The 27,168-nt window shown below is 49.3% G+C and overlaps 1 protein-coding gene across 2 annotated transcripts in view; it reads right to left on the minus strand.

Annotated features, from left to right (window-relative positions):
- The window catches only part of Imp (IGF-II mRNA-binding protein), a 38,747-nt gene that overhangs the window by 6,248 nt on the left and 5,331 nt on the right, over positions 1 to 27,168 (minus strand). The window contains exons 3-13 of one of the 2 annotated variants that reach the window (XM_089545537.1): positions 26,472 to 26,575; positions 23,701 to 23,770; positions 22,514 to 22,711; positions 20,743 to 20,829; positions 18,418 to 18,460; positions 17,519 to 17,613; positions 16,226 to 16,342; positions 13,328 to 13,793; positions 11,780 to 11,863; positions 7,984 to 8,112; positions 6,730 to 6,843 (exon numbers count right to left, since the gene is read on the minus strand). In XM_089545537.1, coding sequence (XP_089401663.1) covers positions 6,730 to 6,843; positions 7,984 to 8,112; positions 11,780 to 11,863; positions 13,328 to 13,793; positions 16,226 to 16,342; positions 17,519 to 17,613; positions 18,418 to 18,460; positions 20,743 to 20,829; positions 22,514 to 22,711; positions 23,701 to 23,770; positions 26,472 to 26,575 — 1,507 coding nt within the window. Of the gene's footprint in view, positions 1 to 6,729; positions 6,844 to 7,983; positions 8,113 to 11,779; positions 11,864 to 13,327; positions 13,794 to 16,225; positions 16,343 to 17,518; positions 17,614 to 18,417; positions 18,461 to 20,742; positions 20,830 to 22,513; positions 22,712 to 23,700; positions 23,771 to 26,471; positions 26,579 to 27,168 lie in introns of both variants that reach the window. The other variant, XM_089545536.1, reaches the window with a different exon arrangement.

Raw genomic sequence — 27,168 nt, forward strand, 5'->3', positions numbered from 1 at the left:
GCCGGAAACCTTCCCGACTTCCTGAAAACTGCGGCGACAGAAGTTGCATACGAAAATTTAGGCACGCCGCAGTCGCAACTGCCGCACGCTTGCCGTGTTCGAGATCTAACTCCCAGCCGTGTAGCTATTGAGGCGCTTGTCCGTCGTGCTAAAATAGCAACGCTCGGCGGCAGTGCAAGAAAGCCACAACCACGATGAACTAACATGCTACGACAGAAACCGGCCCTTTGACAGCCATAAACTATGGCCATAAAAAAACTGCAGCTGGTGATGCTGATGTCGATATAGATAGCGAAAGCTCACGGCGAACGAAAAAGTTGATGATGATGATAAGCTTGATCTTGGCCGCCATCCGTGGGCGGCACATGGAAGCTTCTGTGCGCGTGTATGGCCTCCGCGACCAAGCGCGTGTGCATTTCGAAGGCTATTCCCGCATGGATCGTGGAAAGTTTGGGTGCGACCCTTACACGGATATTTTCAAAAAAATTATTTCTTTCGGGAAAACAGGATGCGGCCCGTTCACGGGTGCGTTTGTGCGGTATGTTCAATTTTGCGAGTCGAAAAATTTCCGGAAATTTTACCCCGCGGAATAGGCGCACCCCGAACTTTGAGCCGGATTTTCTGGAAAAAAAGTGCGCCTATTATGCAGGTAAATACGGTACACAAGGCAAAACATTAGCCGACGACTGCGCTTCTCCATGACGCGATTTTTCAGCACAGCTGTTGAAGTACTCGAACCGCAGGTTACCACAAATTGAACACGCAGCGCTTAATGGAAGAGGCTCTGGGTTTTGATTTGACAGCCTGCACAGCGTTACGCCGTTGATGAGCCTTACCTAGGGTAAACAGCCAGCTCGTCTACAGAGAGCGCTACTCTGGTGCAATCAGTGGGGGGTGATGCATCCCTTACAATTGACATCACTGGCGAGCAGACAACACAGGCTACACTGGTGCCGCGGGTCACCGGCACGTGACGTGGTCACCGGCACGTGCCGGGTCTCAAATGCAACACAGCAGAGCCCTGGCGTAACGTCCCAGGATACTGCACTTTTCCAATTGATAAGTTTCCGTGAGCCAATCCCGCTCTAGCTCCCAGAGAAACCGAAGCAACAAACTCTGATGTTACATCGCAATTGTGGCAGCAATAGAGACTTTTAGTATAGCGTATGAGCACTTACGTATGTTATACGCAAGCATTTAGCGGGAGGTTACTGTGGAAGTCGCAAGAGCACTTTTAGTTTACTGTACAACCCAAACGCAACAATAGCCAAGGCCGCAGTGGCGCCATCTGGTGTCATAAGACCGGTCGTGACCGCCGAAACAGCTACTTTTGGCAAGGCTATGACTACCTTGAGGTAAAAATCCAGATCAAACCAATCCACAGACGGTGGTGTTTTGTTAGGGTTAGGAACGGCGGAATCATTACACAGAATCCAAAATAGGACAAGTTAACCACTCATTCGTTCTGCTGTCGGCAAGAGGAGGCAAAACGAATATCACATGTTCCATTTCAGGGTAATGGATATGCCTAAAAACCCAATAACACTGAGAATTTCTCTCCAAAGCGGGCGACGTGGGCGCCGCCATGTTGACAACGCTATTTTCCCTAGCATACGCAAGAGCACGCAAGCTAAATTCGAAAAATAGCGCACGTAACATGAACGTATGTGAAACCTCGGTTTGAAATAGCAATTCACGCATGCGCAGTATGAATGACACTATTTTATAGTGTTCACTATGCCTTTGCGTACTTCTATGTACGCTACACTAAAACTCTCTAGCAATACAGTCGAACCCGGATATATCGAATTTCGAAGGGGATCGGAAAATAGTTCGATATAGCGAAAATTCGATATACAGATATAGGCTAAAACTGCACTACCAATCAAACAAATTATGGCTTACCATTTGGAACAGCCGCGAATCACATAGTATGGGCACGCAATGTGAAAGCGGTTTATTATTTTGTGGAAAAAAAATCACTAATTTTGGGCTGCTATTTCCTCTGGGAAACGAAGTTCAAAACACCGGTCTCGATCTTCTCGAGACTGTCGAGGTGCGAGAGCCCAGTGCCTTCCATTTCGCCACAACAGCGCCGAATCAGGCTGAACGCTGACGCCAGGTCAGTGGCTGTGCACGGACGCGTTTCTTCGACAACACAGTTGCCCTCGTCGATTCCAGGTCGCTGGAATCGGCGTCTTGAATGCCAGCTATTCAGGCCACAATGTCCTCATCAGCGAGGTCGGCTACCGCTTGAACTTCGCTGTCAGTCACTTCGGACGGAACAGTGCCGGGAAAATTGGACAAGTCGCGAAACGCGTCGTCCAAGCACTCATCGTCATCTAAATTTTCCAGACATTCATCTCCGGCCACCTCAAGGCCTGCCTTGCAAAACAGTTGGCTACTGTGGCCTGCTTCACGTCGCGCGTTGAAACACAGGCACACACAAGAAAAACACGCGAGGCGCAGATGGTGCGGTCCGAGCGAAGCCTATGGGAGCGGCAGTCAGCGCGGCTGCGAAGGAACGACAGAGGGAAAAGAAAGAGCAGGGAGAAAGATCAACGCTCTGGGCTTCGTTTTTTTTTCTTTTTCTGAGCCGTCTCTTCTCCCCAGACCCACGAGCGACTATTTTCTCTCTCTCTTCCTTTCCCCACATCGCCGCGCGTCTCCATGCCGCGCGCTCTCTTCGCTGAGCTCCAATGACCTTGACGAAGCACACGCCGGCGGTACAGGAGGAGCAGGAAAGCTCGCGCCGGTGGGGCGCAAAAACGGAGAACTAAAAAAAAGAAAAGGCCCTGCGCCTGCTGACTGACTGTGGAAATGTTCTCCGCTGAAGCGGCTGAGGACTGGACAGGAAGTCTTTGGGGAAAGCGCACCTTCCAGGGGCGCGGCGCAGCGTTCGATATAGTATCCAATGTCCGCCGAAAATGGAATTCGATATACAACGCAACTGTCCTATGCTTTTACATAGTATTTTCAAGGGGGTGATCTGTGTGTTCGATATAGCCAATAATTCGAAATATGCGGGTTCGATATATCCGGGTTCGACTGTATCACTTGATCCATTGCATGTCAGACATTTTGACAGCCTTTGCCTAGCATGAGCAGAATGGTAGCAGCACACCAGCTAGAGAGGAACTCTATGCTCTACAGTCCAACCTCGTTATAACGAAGTCGCATTTTGCGCGGAAATTCGTTCGTTATATCCAATATTCGTTATAAAAGTATGCACTCAAATTCCCACAGAAAAGGTCGCTAATAAACCCAGGTAAAGAGTACTTTAAGATGGACAGCACAGGGTTGAAAAAATGCACTATTTTTGAATTTAACGCGTGGTATAAGCATATGAAACCTCGCCTTGCATTTCGTACTGGAAAGCAAGAGGAAAACTCACAAATCGGGCTGCTGGCCAGGTGCAAAAACTAATTTATTCAAAAAACGATGTAATCTTCGTTTGGCGGCACTTCACACTGTTTGACAGGTTATATTTCTCAACGAAATCAACACAGAGCAGCGCTTTCCCGATGTCAGCTGATTTGGCCACAGGTAGGTTCCCGAAGTACCCCCTGAACTTCCTGGCCATGTCAGCGGCCTCGGCGCTGCTGAGAGCTCGCACTTCGCCATCTTCACATGCATCGCTGTTTCTAGCATCATTTGCGGAAACCACCTGATCAGCAATTTCTTGGTCGGTCAGTTCGGGTGCCACAGCCAAGTTGTCATCTGCACAGACGAATTCCTCGAACGTAACGTTCGGAACCGCCAGCTGACGCCATGTCGTCTCGCCGAAATTGTCCGCTTGCCTCCCAGTTGCATGCGGAAGCTTTCTGCCTACTTCTCGCAGTTCTCGGCGCCAACGGCTGCTTCTTCGCCAGACAAGACGTGGCAAACAATCCGATGGCGGTCATTAAATCGCTGCAGCCAGCCACTGCTTGCATGAAGTCATTGTGGCCTCAGAGGGAAGTGAGACTTCTCGCCTTCATTTGAAGGACGGCACCAGACACAGGCAGGTTACGCGCTATAACGTCCTTGAACCATGCAAACAAGGCATCTTCAACATCCTGTCTTGCTGTCATTCTTCACAGCGCCTGCAGAGTGGGCGTTTGAAATCTGCCTTGCGCTCAGGACAACCATCTTATCTAGATAGATAAGAGTGCTAGGCGCAACACCGAAGTCCGCGGCAATGACTTTTCCTTGCGCCCGCTGTCAACTGCCCTGAATATCTTTATCTTCGTTTCAAGCGAAACTGCTGTTTGTTAAGACGCGTTCCGCTACGGCGTCTACAGATTGAACTGAAATTGGTCGGAAATTGCGACGGCGGGGGTGGCCGGGGAGCGGAGCGGGCGTCGGTTCGATCACGTGCCAGTCACGTGCTAGGCAGCCGTTGATGCTAGATTCATTCGCTCTCCCTAGATGGCGCCGCGTGCGGAAGCGCGGGTGATTCAAACACATTTTAGGTGCGCGCGCTTCAAAAGATCAAAATTTAGCGTGTTTTGAGATTTTTTCCTTCTTGTTTGCGCATTTTGAGCCCCGTGAATACAAAAACTGCTTCGTTATAACCGATACAGTGTCAAATTTTTAATTTTTCGTTTCGTTATACAGATAGAACTCCCTTAGAAATAAAGCATGTCCAACCAAACTTTTCTTTCACTTCGTTATATCCGATAATTCGTTGTATCCGTGTTCGTTATAACGAGGTTCGACTGTATCAGCGCTTGACTGCTCTGCTGACCCTGCACCCATGGCCTGAGCTTTTGTGGGTGGCATGAACTTCTGTTGCGGCTGTTTGTGCAGTTCCACCATCACTGCAACGAGAGTGCAACCGGCCAATGGTGCAAAAAGGAAACTATGCCACGAGAGAAGGCGCACAGGCACTGCTGTACGAGATGTAGTCATGCGGGTGGGCACTGGGGCTGTTGTTTCTGCCATTCGAATTCTTCTTGTCCTTCGCAGCTTAAAAGACGCCGCTTGTAGATTCCATTCAGCGAGGATTGTGTAGGAATTAACTGGCCGCCATGAAGACAATGCACAATCACATGCGAGATAAAACTTTGTCGGCGTGGTGCATGCATGCGCTCCCTCATTGCCGCCCCCCCTTCCACAGACAGCAGCTGCACAGGCAGACAGAGTCATCGCAGGGTGCTGTTATGGACGTCCTAGAGAGTCACAAAGCATTGCAAATTTCAAGAAAGCATGGTGGGCTTAAAAGAAATTAAAAAAAAAAAAAACTGCAGATGATGTAAAGCCGTTTCACGCTGTGTGCTCTGATATTACGTTTCTCGGCTGGTAGGTTTTTTGTCCCTGTGGGCCAATGAAAAACCATAAATGGCACGAGGCTTAGAAACACCAGCACATCATTGCTTACACTCTACCGCATTTACTCGCATAATGATCACACTCGCTTAATGATCGAACCCCCGAATTTTGTTGGCAAACTTCAATCTTTTTTTATTTCCCGCGTAATAATCGCACCCCGAGCTTGCCGCTGCAATTTGTCGACGAAGTCGAGTCTAGCCATCTTGCTCTGTCAGCAGCCTGTTGGCTGACCTGCAGTCACACGGGCAGTCTAAATGCGGTTATGCTTAATCGCGGATACCAAACTTATCTGCGGTAATCTCAAATCACGGTTCGCCGTTATCGCAAGGCTCGCCACCGATCTGGGTTACGGTGCAACGAAGTGACGCGGTGATTCGGCTAAACTTTATTGTTCTCGTAAATAACAAGCCCTGGGATATGAGAATGTCAAAAATGAATCCTCCTTGAGGATCGCTGGCCTGTACTGAGTTGCTGGTAGGAGTAATAACTGCAATGCAAGCTAGTTGTACGCTCGTAGCCGCGTAGCAGCTCCCGTTCGTTGCAGCGCGAGTGACCCGATCTGCTTGCACGCCAGCTCCGCTGCTAAGGCGTCGCTGAAATCGAACGTATATATTTCTTTTAATACGAAACAGTTCGGTTGTCAGTAAGGCAGCACTATAAGTAGAACATTCATTATAGCGTTGGTCAGTTGAAAAGCGCCGACCACTGTGGCTTCAATACAAAACAAGTTAGGCCTAGCGACGACTAGGGAGTACAGAGCGCCGTCGTCTGCCGCGCTCGCAAGAGGCATCATTGCGGTAAGCTCGCGGAATCTGGTGCCGAGAGCGTTCCGAATTTGTCACCTACTTTAATGATGCGGCAGGGACCGGACATTTTTCGGCATAACGGTGGTAAAATGCGCAGCTTGAGCACCGCGAGACGTTGGTGTTGTACGCTGCTGCTGTGCCATCGGACGAGATCGAAGGCTGCATAAAAGCGCCGTCGCGCAGCACTATACACACTGCTTATTTTGATGCGTTGCTCTTGGAATGTGATTTAGTGCGAAGAAAGTACGTTCTTGAAGCGGGCCACCTCATGCGCTTTTCACACTCTTGGTTAACGATGTAAGCAGAGATCGCCGAGCTCTGTTCGCGATAACCGTGTTTAGCGCCGTAACCGCGGGTAGCACGCCTCAGTGACAAGGGTAGTCTGACCTGCAACTTGTTTGCGTTTTCGGGGCTCAAAAATTTTTTGTCAAAAATTTACCCTGCGTAATGATCGCACCCCTAAATTTGCGTCAATTTTTTGAAAAAAAAAAAAAAAGTGTGATCATTATGCGAGTAAATACGGTATTCATTTTTCCCTGCCTTCCATCAACACAGTTTCCATGTTCCTGCCTTTCCCATTGATACCCAGAGCAAGGCAGCTGGCACTTACGTGGGTGCTGAAAAAGTCACCCAGGATATGCACTGGGGTCTCCTCGGTGTTGGCGTTCTGGCTCTCCTCAGGCAGCTTGATGAGGGCACGTGTCAGCCGCTGCAGCTCCCTGACCTGCACCAGGGAAGGACGTTAGGAGGGGAACAGGGCCTCAGAAAATAAAAAATGTTTCGTTAATGGAGTCACCATTATAACACCTTCAAAGAACATGCAGGTATGTTTGCATGCTTGCACACTTATGTAATATGTTAGAAAACTTTCTGCCGAAAGCTTTCAAGAAATTTTACTGCAGGGAACCTGCTCAAATGCATGTCATTGGTTTCTCTTGACATCAAACAATGCAATAAGGGTAAGTAAGATTATCATCCTGCACATCACAGCAGCTGAGTTGAAGGTCCAAAGAAAGCGCTTAGTTTTGGCGGGGAAATGAAAAAAAAATTATTATTACTACTACCCGGGAGTTTGCGAAGCCGGCCTTGGAGAGAACAAGCATAGGCCTAGAGCCCTGCACAAGCCCACTGGCATGGGATGCTGTGATCTGTCGCATGACGCATTTGAAACTGGGTCTGATCTACGCCTTTTCTTGCCACCTCAAGTGCGTTAATCGATCAATGTTGCTGAAACAGTCAAAAACGCAGAACTGATTTTTTAAATGAAAATCGCCATCTTTTAACTCGCGTCTACCCTTAAGAAAGGCTCTTCAATTCAAGCTTTGCATAATTTTAACAAATTTTCAGCTTCCATCGAGTTAGGATCATCCAGAGTTGACTGCAACAGCTGCTGCGGTGTTCACGATTAGCAGATAGACAGCCATGATGAACCCTCCACCAAATTTCATCCCCACAGGTTTCAATGCACATGGGCATTTTATTTTTTTTGTTCTACAGGGGGTGTGCAGCCACACACTTTCTAGCAATCAGAAGCAGAACTCCACAGCTGCTGAAAGGCAGGTGGACCCAGCTGAACCATTCAGTGATGTTCTGCACAACTTGACTGCAACCCACTTCGGGCAGGAACACCGCGCCTTTTACCTCCTAAAGGCTCTGATCAATGCAGTCTTCCGTTACTCAGCAAGCATGAAGCGACTCTCATCCCTTTCCCACTGAAATGGGAGTGGCGAGACTGCACACAGGGCCATTAGAGCTGTTCTCACACCCCTCCCCGGCAACCTTTTTCCGGTGCGCCCAAGAAACTGCACGTAGCATTTCGCACCAATGTCTACCCCACCCACTGACAGCTCAATCTCGTACTCACAGTCTGGCCACCCTTGCCAATGATGCGTCCCACTTGGCTGGAAGGCACGAAGATTTCCACCCTCAGGGTACCGTCCTGGTTGGCCACACAGCCCTCGTAACACACCTTGTTGAAGATCATGCTTTGTGCCTGCAATGAGGCAAGGCAGAATGGGAAAGAAAAAACAACCCCGCATCAAGCACAAGCATCAGTTTCTGCACTACTCTCTCCACAGGCTACCGCAGCAAAGCAGGCTTTGCTTCTAAAGTGCGCCGCTAACAACCCTGCTAAGCAGAACTTGGGGTCGCAATTGCAATGCGGAAGACCAAATGTGGCCACTGATGGTGAAGATGGCACGTGCAGAAATCAGGGACAGCAAAGTTAAAATTTCACTTGGCAAGCTAATAAGCGGCTCCACTCTTTGCAGTCACAAAACAGCAGATGCCTTTCATGCACAGGACATGAACTCCGCCGTTAGCCCTAACACAGAAACACTCGAAAGAACAGCAGTGCGGTACTTCATAGCGAGATCTGCAAGAACCAAATTTAATGCAGTCAGTAGCTCAACACCAACTGACCCTAGACACAAAAACATGGCTATATACCGTATTTACTCGAATCTAACGCGCCCTCGATTCTAACGCGCACCCGTTTTTCGTGACCCCCCCCACCGAAAAAAAAAAAAACTTGATTGTAACGCGCACCCGTTTTCCATGACAAAAAAAAAAGGTACCACCCACCTCGTGCTTTCATGCAGCAATACAACTTTGTCTCGTTTGGAAAAACAAAGATTTAATCTCGATGCACTAAAGTTGCGATAATAAACACACACATAAAAAAGGAAACGGCTTATCTTGCCAAGCCCGGGATCAGCCGTGCCGGCGTAGTGAAAACAATCTTGGCAAGATAAGCCGTTTACTTTTTTTATGTGTGTGTTTATTATCGCAACTTGGTGTAGAGAGAGGAACTCGAGTGAGACACAGCGGGAATCATCGCGCCAGCATGCTCTGCCGAAGCGCGATTGGTGGCCCCGAGAGGGACCGTTGAAAAAAAAAAGCTGCCAAAGCAGCTTTGAGAGAAGAAGAGGAGGCGTTGGCCGAGGAGACGTATGCAAGGCCAGCCCGGGATCAGCCCGCCGGCACAAGGTTCACTCGTCGTCGCTGTCAGACAACTCCTTATCACTGTTGACGGACCAAAGCATTTCATCCTCGGTGCCGTCCATGGCATTCGATATGCCACATTTCTTAAAGGCCTTGCTGACCATGGCAGACGGTATCGTGCACCACGCATCTTTCGCCCATCCAGCGAAGTCTTGCAGCGAGGCACGCTTGATCCTATTGCTGGGAGTGAATTCATGGCAGCCACTCACAAGCCATTCGGTGTAGAGCGCCCGAATCCTGTCTTTAACCGGCTTATTCAAACAGACATCGAGCGGCTGGAGCTGCGATGTCATGCCGCCGGGTATCACGACAAGGTCGGTGTTGCACGCTGCGAGCTTGTCCTTGATGCGTTGGTCGAGATGGCACCTGAACGCGTCGAGCACAAGCATCGCACGCAGGCCCAAACTGCCGCCGGGTCTCTTGCGCCAGACGTGATCGATCCAGTCGGCGACCAAGTCCGTGGTCATCCAACCTTTTTCATTTGCGCGCACGATCACGCCACTCGGAAACACGATTCCTTTCGGGAGCGTCTTGCGTCTGAATATAAGATACGGGGGCAGCTTGTGTCCATCCGCGGTGCAACAAAGCATTGCGGTGACGCGTGTTTTTTCATGGCCGGAAGACAACACGCGCACTTGCTTCGCCCCCTTCTTTTCAACAGTTGTGTTGGCAGGCATGTCGAAGTACAGCGGTGTTTGATCGGCATTTCCAATCTGGCCGAGGCCGTAGCCGTGTCTGCGGCGCAAACCCAAAACGAACCGCTGAAAACTGTGCAGCTTTTCCTCATATTCCTCAGGCAACTTTTGGCATATCCCCGTTCGCCTTCTAAGAGAAAAACCTTTCCTCTTCATAAAATTTGAGAGCCAGCACCTGCTGGCTTTGAAGTCACTCCGCGTTAGCCCTGTTTGTAGGGCTAACTGCATCGCCCGGACTTTGAGCAGATCGGTCGTCACTGGTTGCTGCGCCGCTCGCTGCTCTTGAACATATTCTGCGAGCCGCTCTTCTATTTCGGCGAACCGGCCCTGCTTCGGTCCACTGAAACCCTTTCGTGTAGCCTTGCTGGCGAAAATCTTTTCCTTCTGCTTGCGCCAGTCCCGCACGCACGTTTCTGGTACTCCGAATACGCGTGATGCGGCCCGATTTCCGTCCGTCTCTGCACACATGATGACTTTCCTTTTAAATGCGGCATCATGATGAACTCGGCGTATCTTCGCTGTCGGCCCGTCCATGCTGGTAGAGCAAACGCAGAAAACGGATAGACTAACCTAAGCACAGGCAGCCAGTCAGCTACGCTCTCGAAGTGCGTATGAGGCGGCCATTTTGAAATGCCGATGGCGATATGATATCGGAGATTTAGGGTCGTACTCGATTCTAACGCGCACCCAATTTTTGGACCCGATATATCGGAAAAAAGGTGCGCGTTAGATTCGAGTAAATACGGTAATCTGAGAGAACTGCTGCATTCACATTAGAGCAACCATAAAATGCTCCTCACTTCTCAACCTTGAATCAACATATGCAGGTAAAAGGGCACGCAAATCTGACTAAAAAAAAAACACTTCTCTGTTCATGCATTCAACAACCTGCTTGGTCCTTATGTGCAAGTTCACGGGTTTGATCCCACCAACCAAACCTATGTGCTTGACAGCGCGAGAAAATGGAAATATTTCGGATTTCACCGTGATGTTTCCATCTCTCCTACCCAACTTTGATTCCTGAGGCGTGTTGGCTTTAAACAGATCATCGCTGAAGTGGCAAGTGAAGAGGTAAAGCAATTTCACCTGTTGTACTAACTACCATACCGCACTCGAACTTTCCACGACCCAGGTGGGAATAGCCTTCTAAATGCATGCGCCGTGGCCTCCGCGATCAGCTCCGGCTGCGAACGAAAGTGCGCTTGATCGCAGAGGCCACGCATGCGCACACAAGCTTCCGAGTGCCGTCTATGGATGGCGACCGAGGCCGCGGTCATCATCATCACTGTCAACTTTTTCGCGACCTCCCACTATCCACAACAACATCAGCATCGCCCGCTCCAGCCTTCTGCTGTTTTTGTGGCGTGTTAGCGTGCTCGCCGTAGATGATGGTTGTGGCTTTCGCGTGCTGCCACAGAGTTTTGCAGTTTTAGCACGATGGGCAAGCACCTTAAAAGCTACACGGCTGGGAGTTAGGTTTCGAACACGGCAAGCGTGCGGCGGGCAGGAAATTCGATGCGGCCGTGGAGTGCGTCCGATGATGGTGCAACCAGAAGGATGCATTGAGAAACACAAGCTGCAAAAAGCCGGCTTTCCGAGACAAGCCGTGCGAGTTTCCCGAAATGGAAGAAGAGCTGCTTTCTTATGTGATGGAAGTGCGGAACAACGGCTACGCGTTGACTGCGGACATGCTGCGCGGCTTTTTTTGGGACGAGCGTGCACCAGAGCACAGCACGAGCTCAAGAGTCGAAATACTCGGCGAGTGATGACTGGATGCAGAATAAATGCCGCTCATTCCCTGATTGGTGTGTTTTTACTTAAAAAAAATTTATTCTTTCGTAAATCGCCTGTATGAGCCGCACCCCGAAAATTGACCCTCGAATCTGGAAAAGAAAAGTGCGGCCCTTGCACGCATTTATACGGTAGTAGGTATGACTGAGAATAACAGACAAAATCACCCACCCTCCATTGAGACTCTGGAGTTCCAACAATGGTGACCTTCCTCTCATGAGCATCAGCAGGGTCATCCTTGTTTGGTTGAGCAACCTGTGACAAGAGTGCAAAGAAGACACAAGAATGTCACAGTAGCCACAAAGCTTCCTTTCTGAGCAACACAACAGTGCTAATAATGGCACACATTTTCAAGCCTCCATTAGTTTTATTTCAACTTTCTCACTGCCCATCAGTGACCCTAGCTTTGCATCACTGGTTCCTGTAACTGATCCAACATGCATTCCCCACTGATGGAAAACCGGATTCAGTATCGCATGCTCTCAACTTTTTGTAACGTGATATCCGGGGCGCTATGATGTGATTGCAATTTCATGCTTGCTCTACGGCTCTACCCAGTAGCATTCCGCTATTCTGCACGTCTGCTCACAAAAATTTTGGTTTTGATGTTTTACTTTTGGGAGTGCCGATAGTTGATGGAAGGGCCGCTGTTCCATTTGTGGAGGCATCGTCACTCAAAACGGCAGCGTTTCCGGGGATTGTCGATAGGCGATGGAAGAGCCACTGCCACTCACGCATGGTTGCTCTGTTTGACGCATTTGACTGCACTGCTGGCCATGTTTTGCCTGTTTTTACTGCTGTGCTTAGTCGACTGTCATAGTGCTCCAGGTAAGCGTCCATGGCTAAATTCAAAATGGCTGCCATTCTTTGCGCTAAGAAACAAACTACGCGCTGGGCAGCAAGTTCGACGTTTCGGGACTGCAGAGAGGCAAAATTTTCAGCTGTTCCACCCAATGTCGTGGTGGTGTTGTTTGTGAAGTGCGGGATTTCACGGGATGACGATGCACAGTGGCTATTAGTGAAGAGTGTAATTTCCAACTTGCTGGAACCTCGTCACGCTTGCCGCTCGAGCTGCCGTGACGGCTCGAAATAGGTTTTCGCGCTGCGACGAAAGGAATCGTGAGGGTTTTCGCTTGCACTGAAACAGGCTTGAAGACGATGGCAGAAGTGAGGACGACTAGTCCAGTGACCATTACACTTTCGTTGTGAAATGTGCCTACGAGCACGCCCCGTTTTTGACATGCAGTATGGGGGAGGGTCAACTTACAATCGTGCAAATACGAAAGTCATCGCAACGTCGGGTGATAAGCAGGCTGTGTGCCTCCGTTCACTGCTCATGATGTGTCCGGCAAGACTTCTGATCACAGCGTAAGTCATGTGCGGGCAGCACTTTATGCCCGAGGGCGCTGTCACCGCTAGCGCGCTCATATCTGCAGTTGCACGGGCGGGAGGTGTTTGGAACACCCGAAATTCTGCTAATTCTACACAACGAACATCTGATCAGGTTGCCGTAATACTGAGATTCTACTGAATAACAAACCAATGGAAGGTGACTGTAATAGGTAGACTCAACTGTGCAAATCTCTAGTAAAAAAACATCACGACTACTAATTGACACAACACTCCGACATTGATGTTCGCCATTCCAATATCCACAAGTGTATGGGTCGCACTACACAGTGCAGCAATTTACAGTGCAGCAATTTCTGAAACACACACCTTGATGGAGGCCCCGGACAGCATGATCATGTCGCGGATGCTGCTGCCTCCCGTGCCAATGATGGCACCCACGGCTGCGTTGGGGATGTACAGGCAGACCAGCTCCCGGCCCTCGCCCCCCGGTCCGGCCGGTGGGTAGCCCATGGGGCCGTGGGGGCCCCCCCCCATGTAGCCGCCTCCCCCAACCGCAGGTGGGTGCGGCCCACCCCCGTAGGGGCCCCCACCACCCCCTCGGTGGTAGTGGGGCGGCCGGGCGGGCCCATGCATGGGTGGTGGGTAGGCCGACAGCATGGCCATTGGGTGCAGGCCAGGGAACATCATGCTCTGGGGCGCCAGGGCCGCCAGGTCGCTCTCGTACGACTGGCGCAGCTTGGCACTCACCAGCTGCTCGGCCCGGCACACACCCTCAGGCTTGCCCTTGATGCTGATCACCCGCTCCAGGTGCAGGGCACTGCCATCGTGCAGGCTGCGAAGAACACGGCACACAAGTACTACACAGATAAGGGGGTGGAAAATCCCTGCCTTTGTCAATGAAAGACCTGAAAACAGATAAAAACCACATTTTTCAAAGAAGCACTTCAATTCCTGGCGCATTCTACAACAGAGATACAGTAAAAGCTCATTAATTCAACACTGACGGGACCGCGAGAAATTGTCGAATTATCCGAATGTCGAATTATCGGAATTATCGAATTAACAAAAAACAATGTTTGCTGCAACAGGACGTACCTTTATTTGGCAAAGAAATCTGTTAACGTCGTCTGCTTTTTCGAGCGAATTTGAGCGACTACGATAGCTCTAACAGCTGCCAGGTGCTCCGCGGCACACGCGCCGTCGGGGATTTGTTCACAGAAGTCCTCTCGGCATTTGGGACAACTGCTCACAATGGTCACCTTCTTTGTCAGCGCCTGTCACTTCAATTATTTCATCCTCGGTCAGCTGACAGGACACGAAGGCGAGGCGCTCAGGCACTGTGCGCTACCCACCCAGGCGGCGCTCCGCTTATCTGTTTTTTCAGTGGCATCCCCGCTGGTTGTTTCAGTGGCATCCCCGCTGACAACCCTGACAACTGCGAGTCTTATCTTTTCTCTTTATCTTTCCTCTGATCTTTTAACTCTCCTCTATCTGCACGTGGCAGCGGTGGTGGCTGGGCTGAGCCAGTAGGCAGGCCCGGCCCCGTGCAATTTCCTTTCACCCTTATCTCAGTCCCAACAAAACAGCAACAATAAGTAGCGCAGTAAACACGCTGACAAAGCGCGGAATTACCAAAAAAGGCACCGTAAATAACCGCTGACCGTAGCAACTGCTGCGACACAACAAAGCACAAAAAAAAAAAAAAAAAAGACGCCAGCCCATGGAGGAAGGAAAACTAAGGAGAGGCCCTTCGTATTCCCAATGCATTGGCGAGAATGTGGCGGAAGTGGCGCCAAAATTTAGGCTTAAAAAGTCGGGCCACTAGCAACGGCGTACGGCGTCGTTGTTGCTAGGGGCCCGAGTGTTTCTCGGTGGCGGTGGACGGGCTTTCGGCACGGTGTGTTCGGCCTTGCGTGTTGAAGTCTACATGCCTGGCGTCGTGATGTTACGCACGCATCTAGGATTGTTTTTAAATGGGGCAAATAACCGCTCATTTGATATTTTGTTCGTCCAACTTGGTGTCGTTACGGCGAGCGATCGATGCATTGAAATGAATCTCGCGAAAAGGTGGCACTGCGGAACCACGCTTCGACACGCGAAGAAGCGTTGATTGTTTTGATCAGCGAACTTTCGCACCTCACCACACAGCACAGAAACGTGAAGCCGCTCTCGGCGATGCTGAGCTGCGTTTCGAAGGCCACACGGCGGGTGTACGGTAGCCCGAGGAGGATGGTGAGCTGAGCTATAAGTGGCGGGCAATGCCGTCTTTCTTCGCCTGGCGTCGGAAAAGGTTCACTGCACCTGTGCGCCGGTCTGTGTCTAGGTGCGTGTTTGCCGGGAGGGAGGTGTAGGAGTGTAGCGGCGAGCCGCGCGTTTTTTTTTTTATACCTTTCTTTTACGAAGCGCTTGCGAGCCGCGCGCGATCCCGCCCCGTAGCTCGGTGGAGAAGGAAGATAGTGAGGAGAGCCGAGCCAACTTCCGGTTGCGAGGCGGCTTCACAAAAAGTGACGTCAGGGCCTCTCCTTACCGCTCGTGGCAGCGTTTTTTTCTTTTTTCTCTCGGCGCACCGGCTTGGCGGGCTGCGGAGCCAAGTCGAATTAACCGAAGCACGGCAAAATTTGTTCGAATTAACGGGAGTTTCGCCCCATAGACTCCTATGTATAATTGTAGGGACCTCGCGTGCGCGTCGAATTATCCGATTTTCCGAATTAACGGGCTTTCACTGTATATCAGAATCAGCCTAGCAATGTTGTGTGTAGCAATGCTAATGTGTTTCAAGCGTGTAGGATTAACAGGAATAGATCCTAAAGTACTATAGACACTTTGCAACTTAGGATTAACAGGAGTAGATCGTAAACAAGCACAGGCTAAACCATTACACATCCCTGTGCAACTCAATGTTGCCGTTCCAAGAATCAAATTTCACCCACTTGCACCAGCACTGAACTACCTGTCCAAAAATACAAGACAGCAAACCGAGCCGAAAAATTTGCAGTGCTAGCTAAAATATTCACTCATACACCACTTGCACATCTTGGCATCATACAAAACAGGATTAGGTTACAGCAAGTTTTTCTTCAGATCAAGACGAGCTTGACAGAACAAAGCTGTTATCGCGCGAGTATATGTGTCCCGACACAAGAAGTTACACTATCAATGGTTACAGCAAGCAGACACAAAATGTCACGACTCATTACTCTCATGTCTGTGAGCCCGGCAACAACAGCTGGCCAAGGGCGACCTCAAACCTGCGCGCATGCCTACCTGGACACTGTGATCTTGGTGTCAGTCTGCTCCATGATGCGCTTGATGGTGTTGCCACTCTTTCCGATTATGCGGCCAATCAGGTTGTTGTGGGCCAGGATCTTCAGAGGCACCTCTCTGCACCAGCATTATCACAAGAGGAGCGAGAGGAAAAAGAAAGGCTCAAGCAATTGCAGAAACTGTCCCAACCATCCAATGCAATGAACCTCGGCAAGATTATTTCGAGCAGTTTCTAGGCATGTCTAAACATCTCCCTGTCTTTGTCCAGCCACATAAAAATCTGATCATCTAAATCCCACAAGAGCCACCAGAGTTTACTGTGAAGCCATTCATGCCTTCCAAAGACCCTGGTGACCAGCAATCGCCGACAGCCATCCATGTCCTAGACTGAGGACTCTGCCCATCATGGACTGCTATAACTAACCCTAAATAAAAGTTTTTCTCACGACGTATCATAAGGATGGTGGTCCATCACTAGACAAGTCATATTCATCCTAAAAATCAGATATCGAAGAATCAATTCTAACTGCTCTCAAGCAGTTCTCCTGACGTCACACAAATGACGCAACCAGACCCATTTTTGCACTGCCAGCTATGCTTGCAGCCTACACACCTCTAAATAGCCTCTACTGTTCAAATCAGCCTCGTGATTACATAGGAAAATTTTTGCCACAGCACACTATAGTCGGATACAACTTAAGAACGAAGTGGCTTTTCCCGTCAAAGAATCCCCCTCCAGCCGATGGCGTCGGCCGATTCTCATTGTCCTGCTAGCATGACAATGTAGGGAGTGGCAGATGAAAGGGGACAGTCCCCCCCCTCCATAGTCGGGGATAGACCCCTTTCTCCATTGTGGCACCGCTCCCTGCATTGTCACCCTAGCAGGGTCATGAGAATCGGCTGACGCCATCAGCTGGAGGGAGGTTCTTTGACGGGGAAAAGCCGCTCTTTGCCAAAAGCAGTCTTGATGATGATGTTGAATTTTTATGGGGCAAGGGCATCTGTGGCCAAAGAGCACCATGGCACAAGGTATTTTCTTCTACTTAAAGGTGGGGTCAAGGACCCATTTCCCAAGCATTTCACCCTATATAAGCAGAGCACCAGGCAGGGAAAAGCTTGTACTCATTGTATCATCGGTGGGTAACCGGCGGCACTAGAGACCGAACCTCGCGCATCTCCCACATGCGAGGTGGATGCTCTAACGACTAGGCAATCGCTGCAGCCCAAAAGCGCTCTTGAATCAGCGCCCCGCATGCACAACATCTGACAGTAGTGGTACGTAGGGCCCATTACCCCCTGTTGGTGTTGCTGGCCTCCTGCTGCATCACTTCCAGGATCTTTTGGCAGGCTGTGGAGCAGTTGTCCGGGTTGCCATAAATTGTGATCACCTGCAGGAAGAGAACACACAGCACTGTCACATTTTACTGGTTTGGTTTATGGGGTTTAACGTCCCAAAGCGACTAAGGCTATGAGAGACGCCGTAGTGGAGGGTTCCGGAAATTTCGACCACCTGGGGTTCTTTAACGTGCACTGACATCGCACAGTACACGGACCTCTAGAATTTCTCCTCCAAAGAAATTCAGCCGCCGCGGCCGAGATCGAACCCGCGTCTTTCGGACCAGCAGCCGAGCACCATAACCACTCAGCCACTGCGGCGGGGCTGTCACATTTTACTTCTGCTCTGGAACACCGTTTCCAAGAACTTTCAGCAACTACTTTGAGCACATGCAAAAAACCCGAGCCCCAGGCAGGTTCGGGAGATGGTGCCATGTCGCAGACAAGGAATGCACAAAGCTTTTCTTAGATACACAAACCCTAACCGTAGTCTGCTGCTTTGATATAATGACACCAACGGCAGTCGTAGCCAGCAACTGGCACCACCTCTTCACCCAGTCTTGAAGTGAACAAGCTTCTTGCTGGTACTTACAGCCGACCGTACAAAAAAAAAAAAAAGTGGGGCGGGGGACACCAGGCAGACCAGCTGATGATCTTCCCCTCCCAATATGCTCAGACAACGACATTTACTGTTTCTCAGAATTCCCAAAATGTGCTGAGGAGCCCGACGTACGCGGGCATCTGCCTCTTCCCGCTTAAAATGCATGCAAATCTGGCAAACTCCACTGCATAATCAAACAGCGCAGTCATTCTCCGTGAACAGTTTAGCCTACAAAACCAGGAGCCAGCCTCCGTACCTTTTCAAGGGAGCCCGCATTCTCTTTTCGGTGGACGTCCACCCTGTGAAACAAAACGGACATTCAGGCAGTGGCACTTGTGAAAGCACAGGAAACAACAGAGCAAAGCAAGCACTAGGTTGGCAAATGTGGACTCGCCATGAAGTTTTGGAATAAAACTTTGCCGAAGAAACTTACCGTATTTACCCAATTCCAACGCGCCCCCGATTCCAACGCGCACCCAATTTACGGCACCAAAAAAAAAAAAAAAATTTAAAGCCCCGATTCTAACGCGCGCCCAATATGCGCCCGAATGAAAAAAAAAAAAAACTACGAGCCCCGCTTCTAACGTGCATGTGACTTCCACGAATGAAAATAATTTGCAACCGTTTTAAGGAGAGATGCGGGTGAAAAAACCGCTATTTTTTCGATAAAGTCGATTTTGTATTTTCTTGCGTTTTGTATTCCCCCAAGCCTCTTCTTTTATATATATAAAAAAATCAAAGCCGATAATCAAGGGGAAGGTAGTAAAAAATGCAATTAAAGCACCCGCGGTGGCTCGCGAAAGTGCGAATTTGACCGAATTTCGTGAACGCGGCATTTCGCTCCACGGCGTCGCCCGCTCTTGAATTTTCGCGGGAAGTAGGCCTACCCATCTTCTACCAGAAGCCACTTCGGCAGCGGCGCAATCTTGATAAAAATACGAAAAAAAAAAGATCGTTTCCCGCCCGAGTCGAGCGTCGCGACTGGCCCTTCAAATCACGTGGTGCGATCGGAGCCCTTCCATTGGCTACGAGCATCCCACCGCACGGACGGACGCAGACGCTCTTTCTTCGTTCTGCCGCCACCGAGACGTGAACCAACGCTTCTGCCCGGGTTTTTCTCCTTTCTCCGCTATGGATGTGACTGAGAAACGAGATTTTCGTTCACGCAAGTTCCTGACAAAGCATCAGTATAGAGGAAGACGCCCCAAGCGCAAGCGGAGAGCTCCGGTGACGGGAGGTTCGTCTGCTGCTACGCGTAACTGCGGCAACGGAGATGCACCATTTGGATCCTTCAAGCTTCTTGCGGAGCATCCATGACTTCGTCAGTGCATCTCAGCGAAAGATAGAGATCTTCGACGGCCAAGACAAGCGTAAAAACGAGCGCGGAAGCGCTGTTATCTGTGAGATCGGCATGATGCACGACCTCGTCAGCGACGCGGCGTGCCCCGCCTGCGGACGATGTTATCTCTCTCTCAGAGAATCGGCCGCAAAACGGAAAGGACTCTCATCGTTTTTGGAGACGCGTTTCTGACAACCGTTGTTTCAACACATTTTTCGTGCCGCGTATCTCGATCGTGCAACGGCAGTGATGAGGCGTCCGCCCGCGGCAGTGCACGGGATACCGTCGCCGTGAACGTGGTCGCTGAGCACGCGACACGCGACCAATGACAAGCGCCACGCCGGTTGAAAATGGCTCTTGCGACGCAAAAAACGACGAGCAAACGTGCTCCCATGTTTGCCAGCAGTTAGCGAGCTCCCACATCGTATAATGGCGATGACAATGGGCAGCTATGGGGACGTTTCGGTTTGCACTCGAATCCAACGCGCATGCGATTTTCAGACGTATTTTCCCCGAAAAAAGGTGCGCGTTAGAATTGGGTAAATACGGTAATTTTTTTTTTTGCACTGAAATTTGTACAATCAAAATCAGGCTGCATAGAAAGACAGCGAATAAATTACAATTTTTGGCCAATATTGCCTTGCGCAAACTTTTGATAATAAATCTTATTGACAAAAGGACAGCTTGGCCAAAGAGCACCGTGGCACAAGGTGGGTTTTGTCTACACAAGCTGGGGTCAAAGACCATTTTTCAAGCATTTCACCAGAGAGAAGCTGGGCAACAGGCCAGGGAAAGACTTGCAGCACCAACAGCACAACCAGTACAGTTCAATCATATTACTAGTAATCGGTTGTGAGCACAGTGCTTTTAAAAATTCATACACTAATTATACTGTGTACAATCATGCTCAATATGACTTGCAACACATCTAGAATGATTTGGTTTATTGGGGTTTAACGTCCCAAAGCAACCCAGGCTATGAGAGACACTGTAGTGAAGGGCTCCGGAAATTTCGACCACCTGGGGTTCTTTAACGTGCACTGACATCGCACGGCACACGGGCCTTTAGAGTGTCGCCTCCATCGAAATTCAGCCAACGCGGCTGGGATCAAACCCGTGTCTTTCGGGTCAGCAGCTGAGCGCTGTAACACTGAGCCACCACGGCGGGGCACATCAGGAATGAATCAAGTGAGGTTTCCTCTACTACATTCATGATCACAGCACACAAAAGGAGTGACACACCGTGCCCTTGACTGCTGGGTGATCTGCCGAATGGTGCCACCGGCTCGGCCAATGATGGCACCAACCATGTCGCTCAGCACAAGTATCCTGCACAGTCCGAAGAAAAGGAATAAGTAAATGCAAAGAGCAGAAGAGCGTTCAGTCATTTCAGGCAATACCCACGCTTGTAATCAGGGCACAGATCACACTTTCTTCTAGCACTACCAAAACCTTCCGCTGTAGTGGCCCCTACACGAAGGCGGCCCAAACATGGTACATTACAGTATGTACAACCAATTTTAAATGCCCCCAAGACACTTGTTTTACTTCTGGGTCCTGCAGTATGGCTCGCACCATGCTGCAGCCCTCCTAACCATTACAGGTGATGGCAATATTAGTAGTAGTAGTAGTAGTAGTAGTAGTACAGTAGAACCCCGTTCATACGTTTTTCACCGGACCGGGAAAAAAAAAATGTAACAGCCGGGAAAACGCAACAGTGAGGAAAGCACCGAAAATTAATGAAAACAATGCAGCTTTGACTTGAAACAATTAATTTCCGCAAATTGACCCTAGGACTTTAAAAAATCGAGAATGGTGGATTGCAGTTTCTTTCGCTCGCTGGAAAGAACAACGCGTTTCTCAATAGCAAAGGACGCATTGCTGTCAGCGTCGCTTTGCGGTGCGGCCACACCGCACGCACGCAGCAGTGCTGTGCAGTTCACGCGCTCACTGCAGTCCACGCTGAAGCGACGTTGTGCACAGCGTCAAGCACTGAAATGTTCGTAGGCTGCTCGCCGCGCTGCTCCGCGTAAGCCGCCCTGGCTGCCTGTCGACTGCGTTTAGTACGTCCAGCTTTTCCTCAAGGGAAAGCCCCTTCCGCTTACTCAACGCTATCACGCCATCAAAGCACAATAAAGATGTTGTGACTGAGAAGGATGAAAAGGAAATTGCACGGGCCCTGCCGACTGGCTCCAGCCGAGCCACCACCGCTGTCACTTGCAGATAGAGGAGAGCTAAAAGATAAAAAGAAAGAGTGAAAGAAAAGACGCGCTGATACCACAGCCGCGCGCCTCCTCCTCACCACCTCCCACGATAAAGATCGGGGCGTTCGGCGTGCGAGGCAGATAGCCATCTAGTGGCGGCCTCTCCAACTCGTGTGCGGCTTCTTGCAGCCAGTTCCGTAGCCAAGCCTGGCCAAGACTCGTCAAAAATCAAAATGCCGGTTGGCGCGCATTGCCCGGTTGGGTTCGGGGAGCCCGGTTGCGACGTATCATGCGGGATCGTTTCCTCGGCTACGACGTAACAGCGGGGTTCCCAATACATTGGATCCTATGGAAGCTATGCCGGGACCCGAAGAAAACGACGTAACAGCCGGGAAAACGCAGCAGTGAGGAACGTAACAGCGGGGTTCTACTGTAGTAATGTTGGTGGGCTCAGCGGAAGCACCACCAAACAGAAGAATAGCGGAAACGAGAAATATTATCACTAGGAGGCAGCAACTACCCATAGACACAAAAGCTGCCTGCCAGCAAAGCACCCAGTGCCTACACTACATCTAAACCGACAGTCAGATAATGAGTCCAGAAAATCTGATGCCAAGAGCAAGCATAGAATGGAAGAGTACACTTCAGTCACATTCCTTTGTGGCCCAGCAGTAACAAGTGGTTCTCAGACTTCATCATCAAGATCATTCCTCAGCATGACTGCCACTGGCCCAGATAGTGGGATAGACATTTCAATCACATCAGCCCAACCACTTTGGGTGAATCTGTCCCTCGAAATCGTGACCAACCTGAGTGGGAAGTCGGACGGCCTCATGGGGGACGCCTGGCTTCCCGCATAGGAGAAGGGCCTGTACATGGGTCTGTTGCCACCACCGCCTGGGCGCAGGTTGTTGCGGCCACCACCGTTGCGCATGTTGCCATCCATGGGGTACTCTGCCTTGAGCACGCTGCCTTCGTACTCGTAGTCCCTCAGCTGAGCCACAGCCCTGCACAGAACAGCACAAGTGCAGGCCAGCAGTGAACACCAGGCCATGTTGCACGCGGAATGTGAATGCATGGTCCCACAAAACAACAAATGCTCAATTACTGCACAGTCAACGACACCGTGACCATAACATGTGCAAGTGTGTGACGATGGCGGGCCTCAAGAAAAAAAAATGTGCCTAAAATCCTCGCTAGCACGGTAAATGTAAAACAGCCCCCTCACTAGCCAGGGACTGGAGCACCTCTCTTTCAGGGGCCCCTGCACTTCTTTCACTTAAGCAGGTGCGCAGGCTTTAACTTTCTCTCTCTTTTCTCTTGGTAGAATTGGTTAAAACCTTGAGTTCTGCCCAGTTTTCAACATCTACATACACAACACTTCCATACGCACTGCTTTTCACTTGAGTTAATACTGAAGTGCATGACTATAAGCTCCTTCAGTCATGCAGTGTCAATGGAGGTGCTGCAAGCATCTATGCCAGCGCCCTTGCCGATGAGCACTTGCCCACAATGAAGTTTCAAAACGTTTTGGGTATGCAAGGGCACTGTCTTGCAAGTCTTCTCTTAAGAGATGAGATTAGAAAGTTTGCATAGATTAGGTGGCTGTAGCTGGCACAAGAAACGAGTTAATTTGAGAGATATGAGAGAGGCCTTTGTCTCGCAGTGGGCATAATCAGGCTGCTGCTGCTGGTGATGATAACAACCTCTGACACTAAGAGTATGGGTAGCAACTTGACATTCTCTGGTAACTTTTTTCGCCCCCTCCAGACTTCTTTACGTCTTTTTTTTTTTTTAAACCTGCGGGGGCTACCATATATCCCTAACATGCAAGTGCCTGTGAGACTTCTTGAAGTTCACATTACAAACAGAAATGCAATACCACTCACTGCGCCCGCATGGCACACTACTTGATTCAGAATAAGTGACAGATGACAAAAAAACAGAATCAAGACAAAAAACAAATGAACAAAGAAAAACAAGGAGGCATACATACTGCTGTGCCTGATCGGGAGTTTCATAAGTTACTTGTACTCGATAGGTTGAGCTCTCGGGCTTGGAAGGAACTGAGGGCAAGAAAAGAAAAAAAAGAAAGAAAAGTGGGGAGGTAAACCAGTGTGTAGAAAAGTAAGACAACTGCGAATTCAATGGCCAAACAAATGAAACCAATGATGCTATAACAAAAAGTACAAAAAATGTGTCAAATAAACCATATCTTGATGGAACAAGGCTGAGCTCACAAAACAGCCCATGTGCAAGCAAAAATTCCACTAGTAGCTACCCTAGCTTCTACACAGCTGACAGACTATTACAGTGCTCCACATCTGGATATAATGAAACACTGAAGATTATGCAGCAATCAACTCTACAAATTTTAAATTATTTAAACATTTGCGATTTAATACACAGTTCTTGCCACAATCAGAACACAAAAAGACTCTTTTTGGCATTTATCGGCACAAAAGCAACATTCCCCGGGTTTTGAAAGGGAGGTTCGCACAGAGAATATAGGAAGGCGAGTCAAATGAAAGTGAGCCAGTGCAAATATATGGCAAACGGGGTACTTTATTTAAAAGTAGTCTCCATGAGAGCAGTTAGACAATTGTCCCACTGACTGACGAGTCATGTGATTACGTCTCTTAAAACTCCTTGGGTTGCTGCTTCAAAAAGTCCGTAACTGACTCTTTCACGTCATCGTCAAACATGAATCTGGTTCCCTGGAGCTGTTTTTTTTTCAACTGCCCGAAAATGTGGAAGTCGCAACAGATAACAGAGATGGCCATAAATTATGGTGTGAACCGAACCGTCACTGATGTTCACATGCTCTGCCAGTTGATCAATGTTTATCCTCAGTTCTTGTCTAATCAGCTCATCAGCCTTTGCAGTTGTGTTGGCGGTGATTACACGGTGGTTTTGACCCGGTCTTAGATCGTCTTTGCAACTTTCATGTCCCTCTTTGAACCATTTGCTCCAACGCTTCACAGTGGCCAATGAAATGCAATGTTCACTGTACACTGCAGCCATACGGTGACTAATTACTTGTTGGGAAACACCTTCAGCTGTCAAAAATCTCCTGACACCATGCTGTTCAACTTTTGGAGCATCCATTACGTCCTGCAACCGTGTTCAACCTAGTGTACGAGAGCAATAAAAACATTTATCCCCACACCTGCGTGTCACTTTCGTAAATGAGGGATGTCTGTGTGCTACGCACATGCCTCGCAGATAAGGGACCAAACCATTAATGTGTGGCGTGGGTTGAATCACTTTCATTTGACTCGCCCTCGTAACAATACAGGGCTGACACGCAGATTGTGTGCCATCAATTTTGCCTACCATGCATTGGGTGGGAGACAGCCATCTTGTATCTTATACCCCTGTCACACGGGCAGTTTCAATGCCCATTGATTCAATGGACATTAAACTTAATGGGGATCGACCAGTGCAACACACACGGCAGTCTTCAATGAGCACTGAACTCGACGTACATCGATTCAATGAAGGTTCGCAAATGGTCATTGGAATCTCAAGGGCCATTGGGAACAACCATGCACTTCACACTTACCATGCATTGAAATAAAGTAAAAAAAAAATGAAACAATTTTTTTTTGGTTTAGAAAGCAAAATTTGATTACATTAGCTAGTTCATAAATATTTTTTATTCAGTATTCTTAATGACAGCTCCATGGAACGTCTGGCAGTCAGATGTAAACAAACTGACTCTGTTCTTGTGTGGTGTGGCGGTGTTCCACTTCATTTTCTTTTTTTTTCACCTCTCAGTGCACTTTGCGACAAACGAGGCCCAGAAGTGCCCACAAAAGCTGCAACAGTAGCAGCTGTGAACATGGCAAAGATGGTCACTGAACTGTGGCAGCTTTGCCAGCAAAAAGTGAATGCTCCTGAAACGAAGTGCGGATCACTGCCCATCACCCCGATATCGCTGTCTCTAGATTATGCCGAATTATGAAGTACTTGGATAGCTTTTTTCCGAAAAAAAAAAAAGCGCTTCCTCCAACATTCCGCTAGTTTTACCCAGCTTCACTTCGTATTTTTTAAAAATGCTGCTACACTTTAGAACCATCTGTCAGATCACACGCTCACAACTCACTCAATGATCATTGAAATTTGCATGTGGCAGCGGTGCATCTGGATAGCCCTGAAAAATTTTCATGGCCACTGGCTCAATGGGTGCCTGTGTGACAGGGGTACTAACCTCAAGGGTGAGAAGCATTAGTATTATTTATGAGTGCATAGAAACAAATATCAGACAGCCTCCGTAGCCCAGCAACAAGTAGAAGGTAGGCATTCACAAGCCAAGGGCCCACCCAGTGCTATAGTAATTTCGGTGAAGCGTAGAGATACAGAGGTGGAACATATGCAGGAGTCAAGGAGCCACTTCATGAAAAAAAAAAAGAGCCCCTTGCATTGTTTTGTCTCTCTCGCACACACAAATCTCTGTTGCTTCCAAGATGCGTGGGACACAGCTATACAATGTAGGAAGACAGCAGTGGCATCTCTCAGTTGATGAACCTTAAGATGCAAGATGCAGGGAGTCTAATGGCAATATTCATCCAAATCTGCCATGATATGCAAGTCACGACACCTTTCAATCAAAACCTTTCCTCGGTGCAGTGCCTGTTGACCAACTAAGCACATGTAGCAGTTGCTGGCTGTCCCTCTGGCCATCTTCCCACTGCTGCCCACCACTGGCTCACCAAGCTGCGAACTGCAGAGCACAGCATCCTTGAGACCAGGCAGAGAACCCACCTAGTTCGAGGCTCTGCACTGTGCCAAAGGTTGACAGAAGCTGGTGGACCTGTTCCCGCTGAACATGGCTGGGAATGTTGCCCACTTGCACCCGGTTGCCACGACTTCTGGAACAGGCAACAACAATTACACCCGCAACCGTCATCAAAACTGCACACCCGTGGGCAAAAGCAAAGAAACCGTGCCACACTGCTCCAACTCCACTCGCAGACTACCAACGACAACTGGCAGGTTTCACCGTGTTCATTCACAAAAGCACAGGTAGTATTTATCCCACTTTCGTATACAAACGCCCAGGCTCTCACAACACGTCAAGGTAAGGTGGATGCAAATGATGCCAAAACAGCGAAGAAAATTGAACTTGTTTGTTTTTTGCAAGACAAATATGGCTACGATAAACAGTAACTGTGCCACATAAGGTGCCAATGACTGAAGCTGTTAGTTTCCAAACACTTCAACACAAATGCTGCACCTGCTTTAGAGAATGTGCCGTGTGTTTGAAATGCTTTGAGCCAACACTTCAACACATGAACACAGATAGCAATTTATAAGTGCTCGTGTGGGCACCGTGGGTGAGGTGAAAACGTCTGGGCTTCTTTGACAGTACACCAATGCACTTACTAAAGCCTACCTTTTGCCCTCTCTCTTTTCTCAGCCCAATATACCAGTGACATAATGTGCCGAGGGATCAAAGCAC

This window comes from Amblyomma mixtum, chromosome 5, assembly GCF_055824585.1.
Source record: "Amblyomma mixtum isolate Tamu chromosome 5, ASM5582458v1, whole genome shotgun sequence".
Lineage (NCBI taxonomy): Eukaryota > Metazoa > Arthropoda > Arachnida > Ixodida > Ixodidae > Amblyomma > Amblyomma mixtum.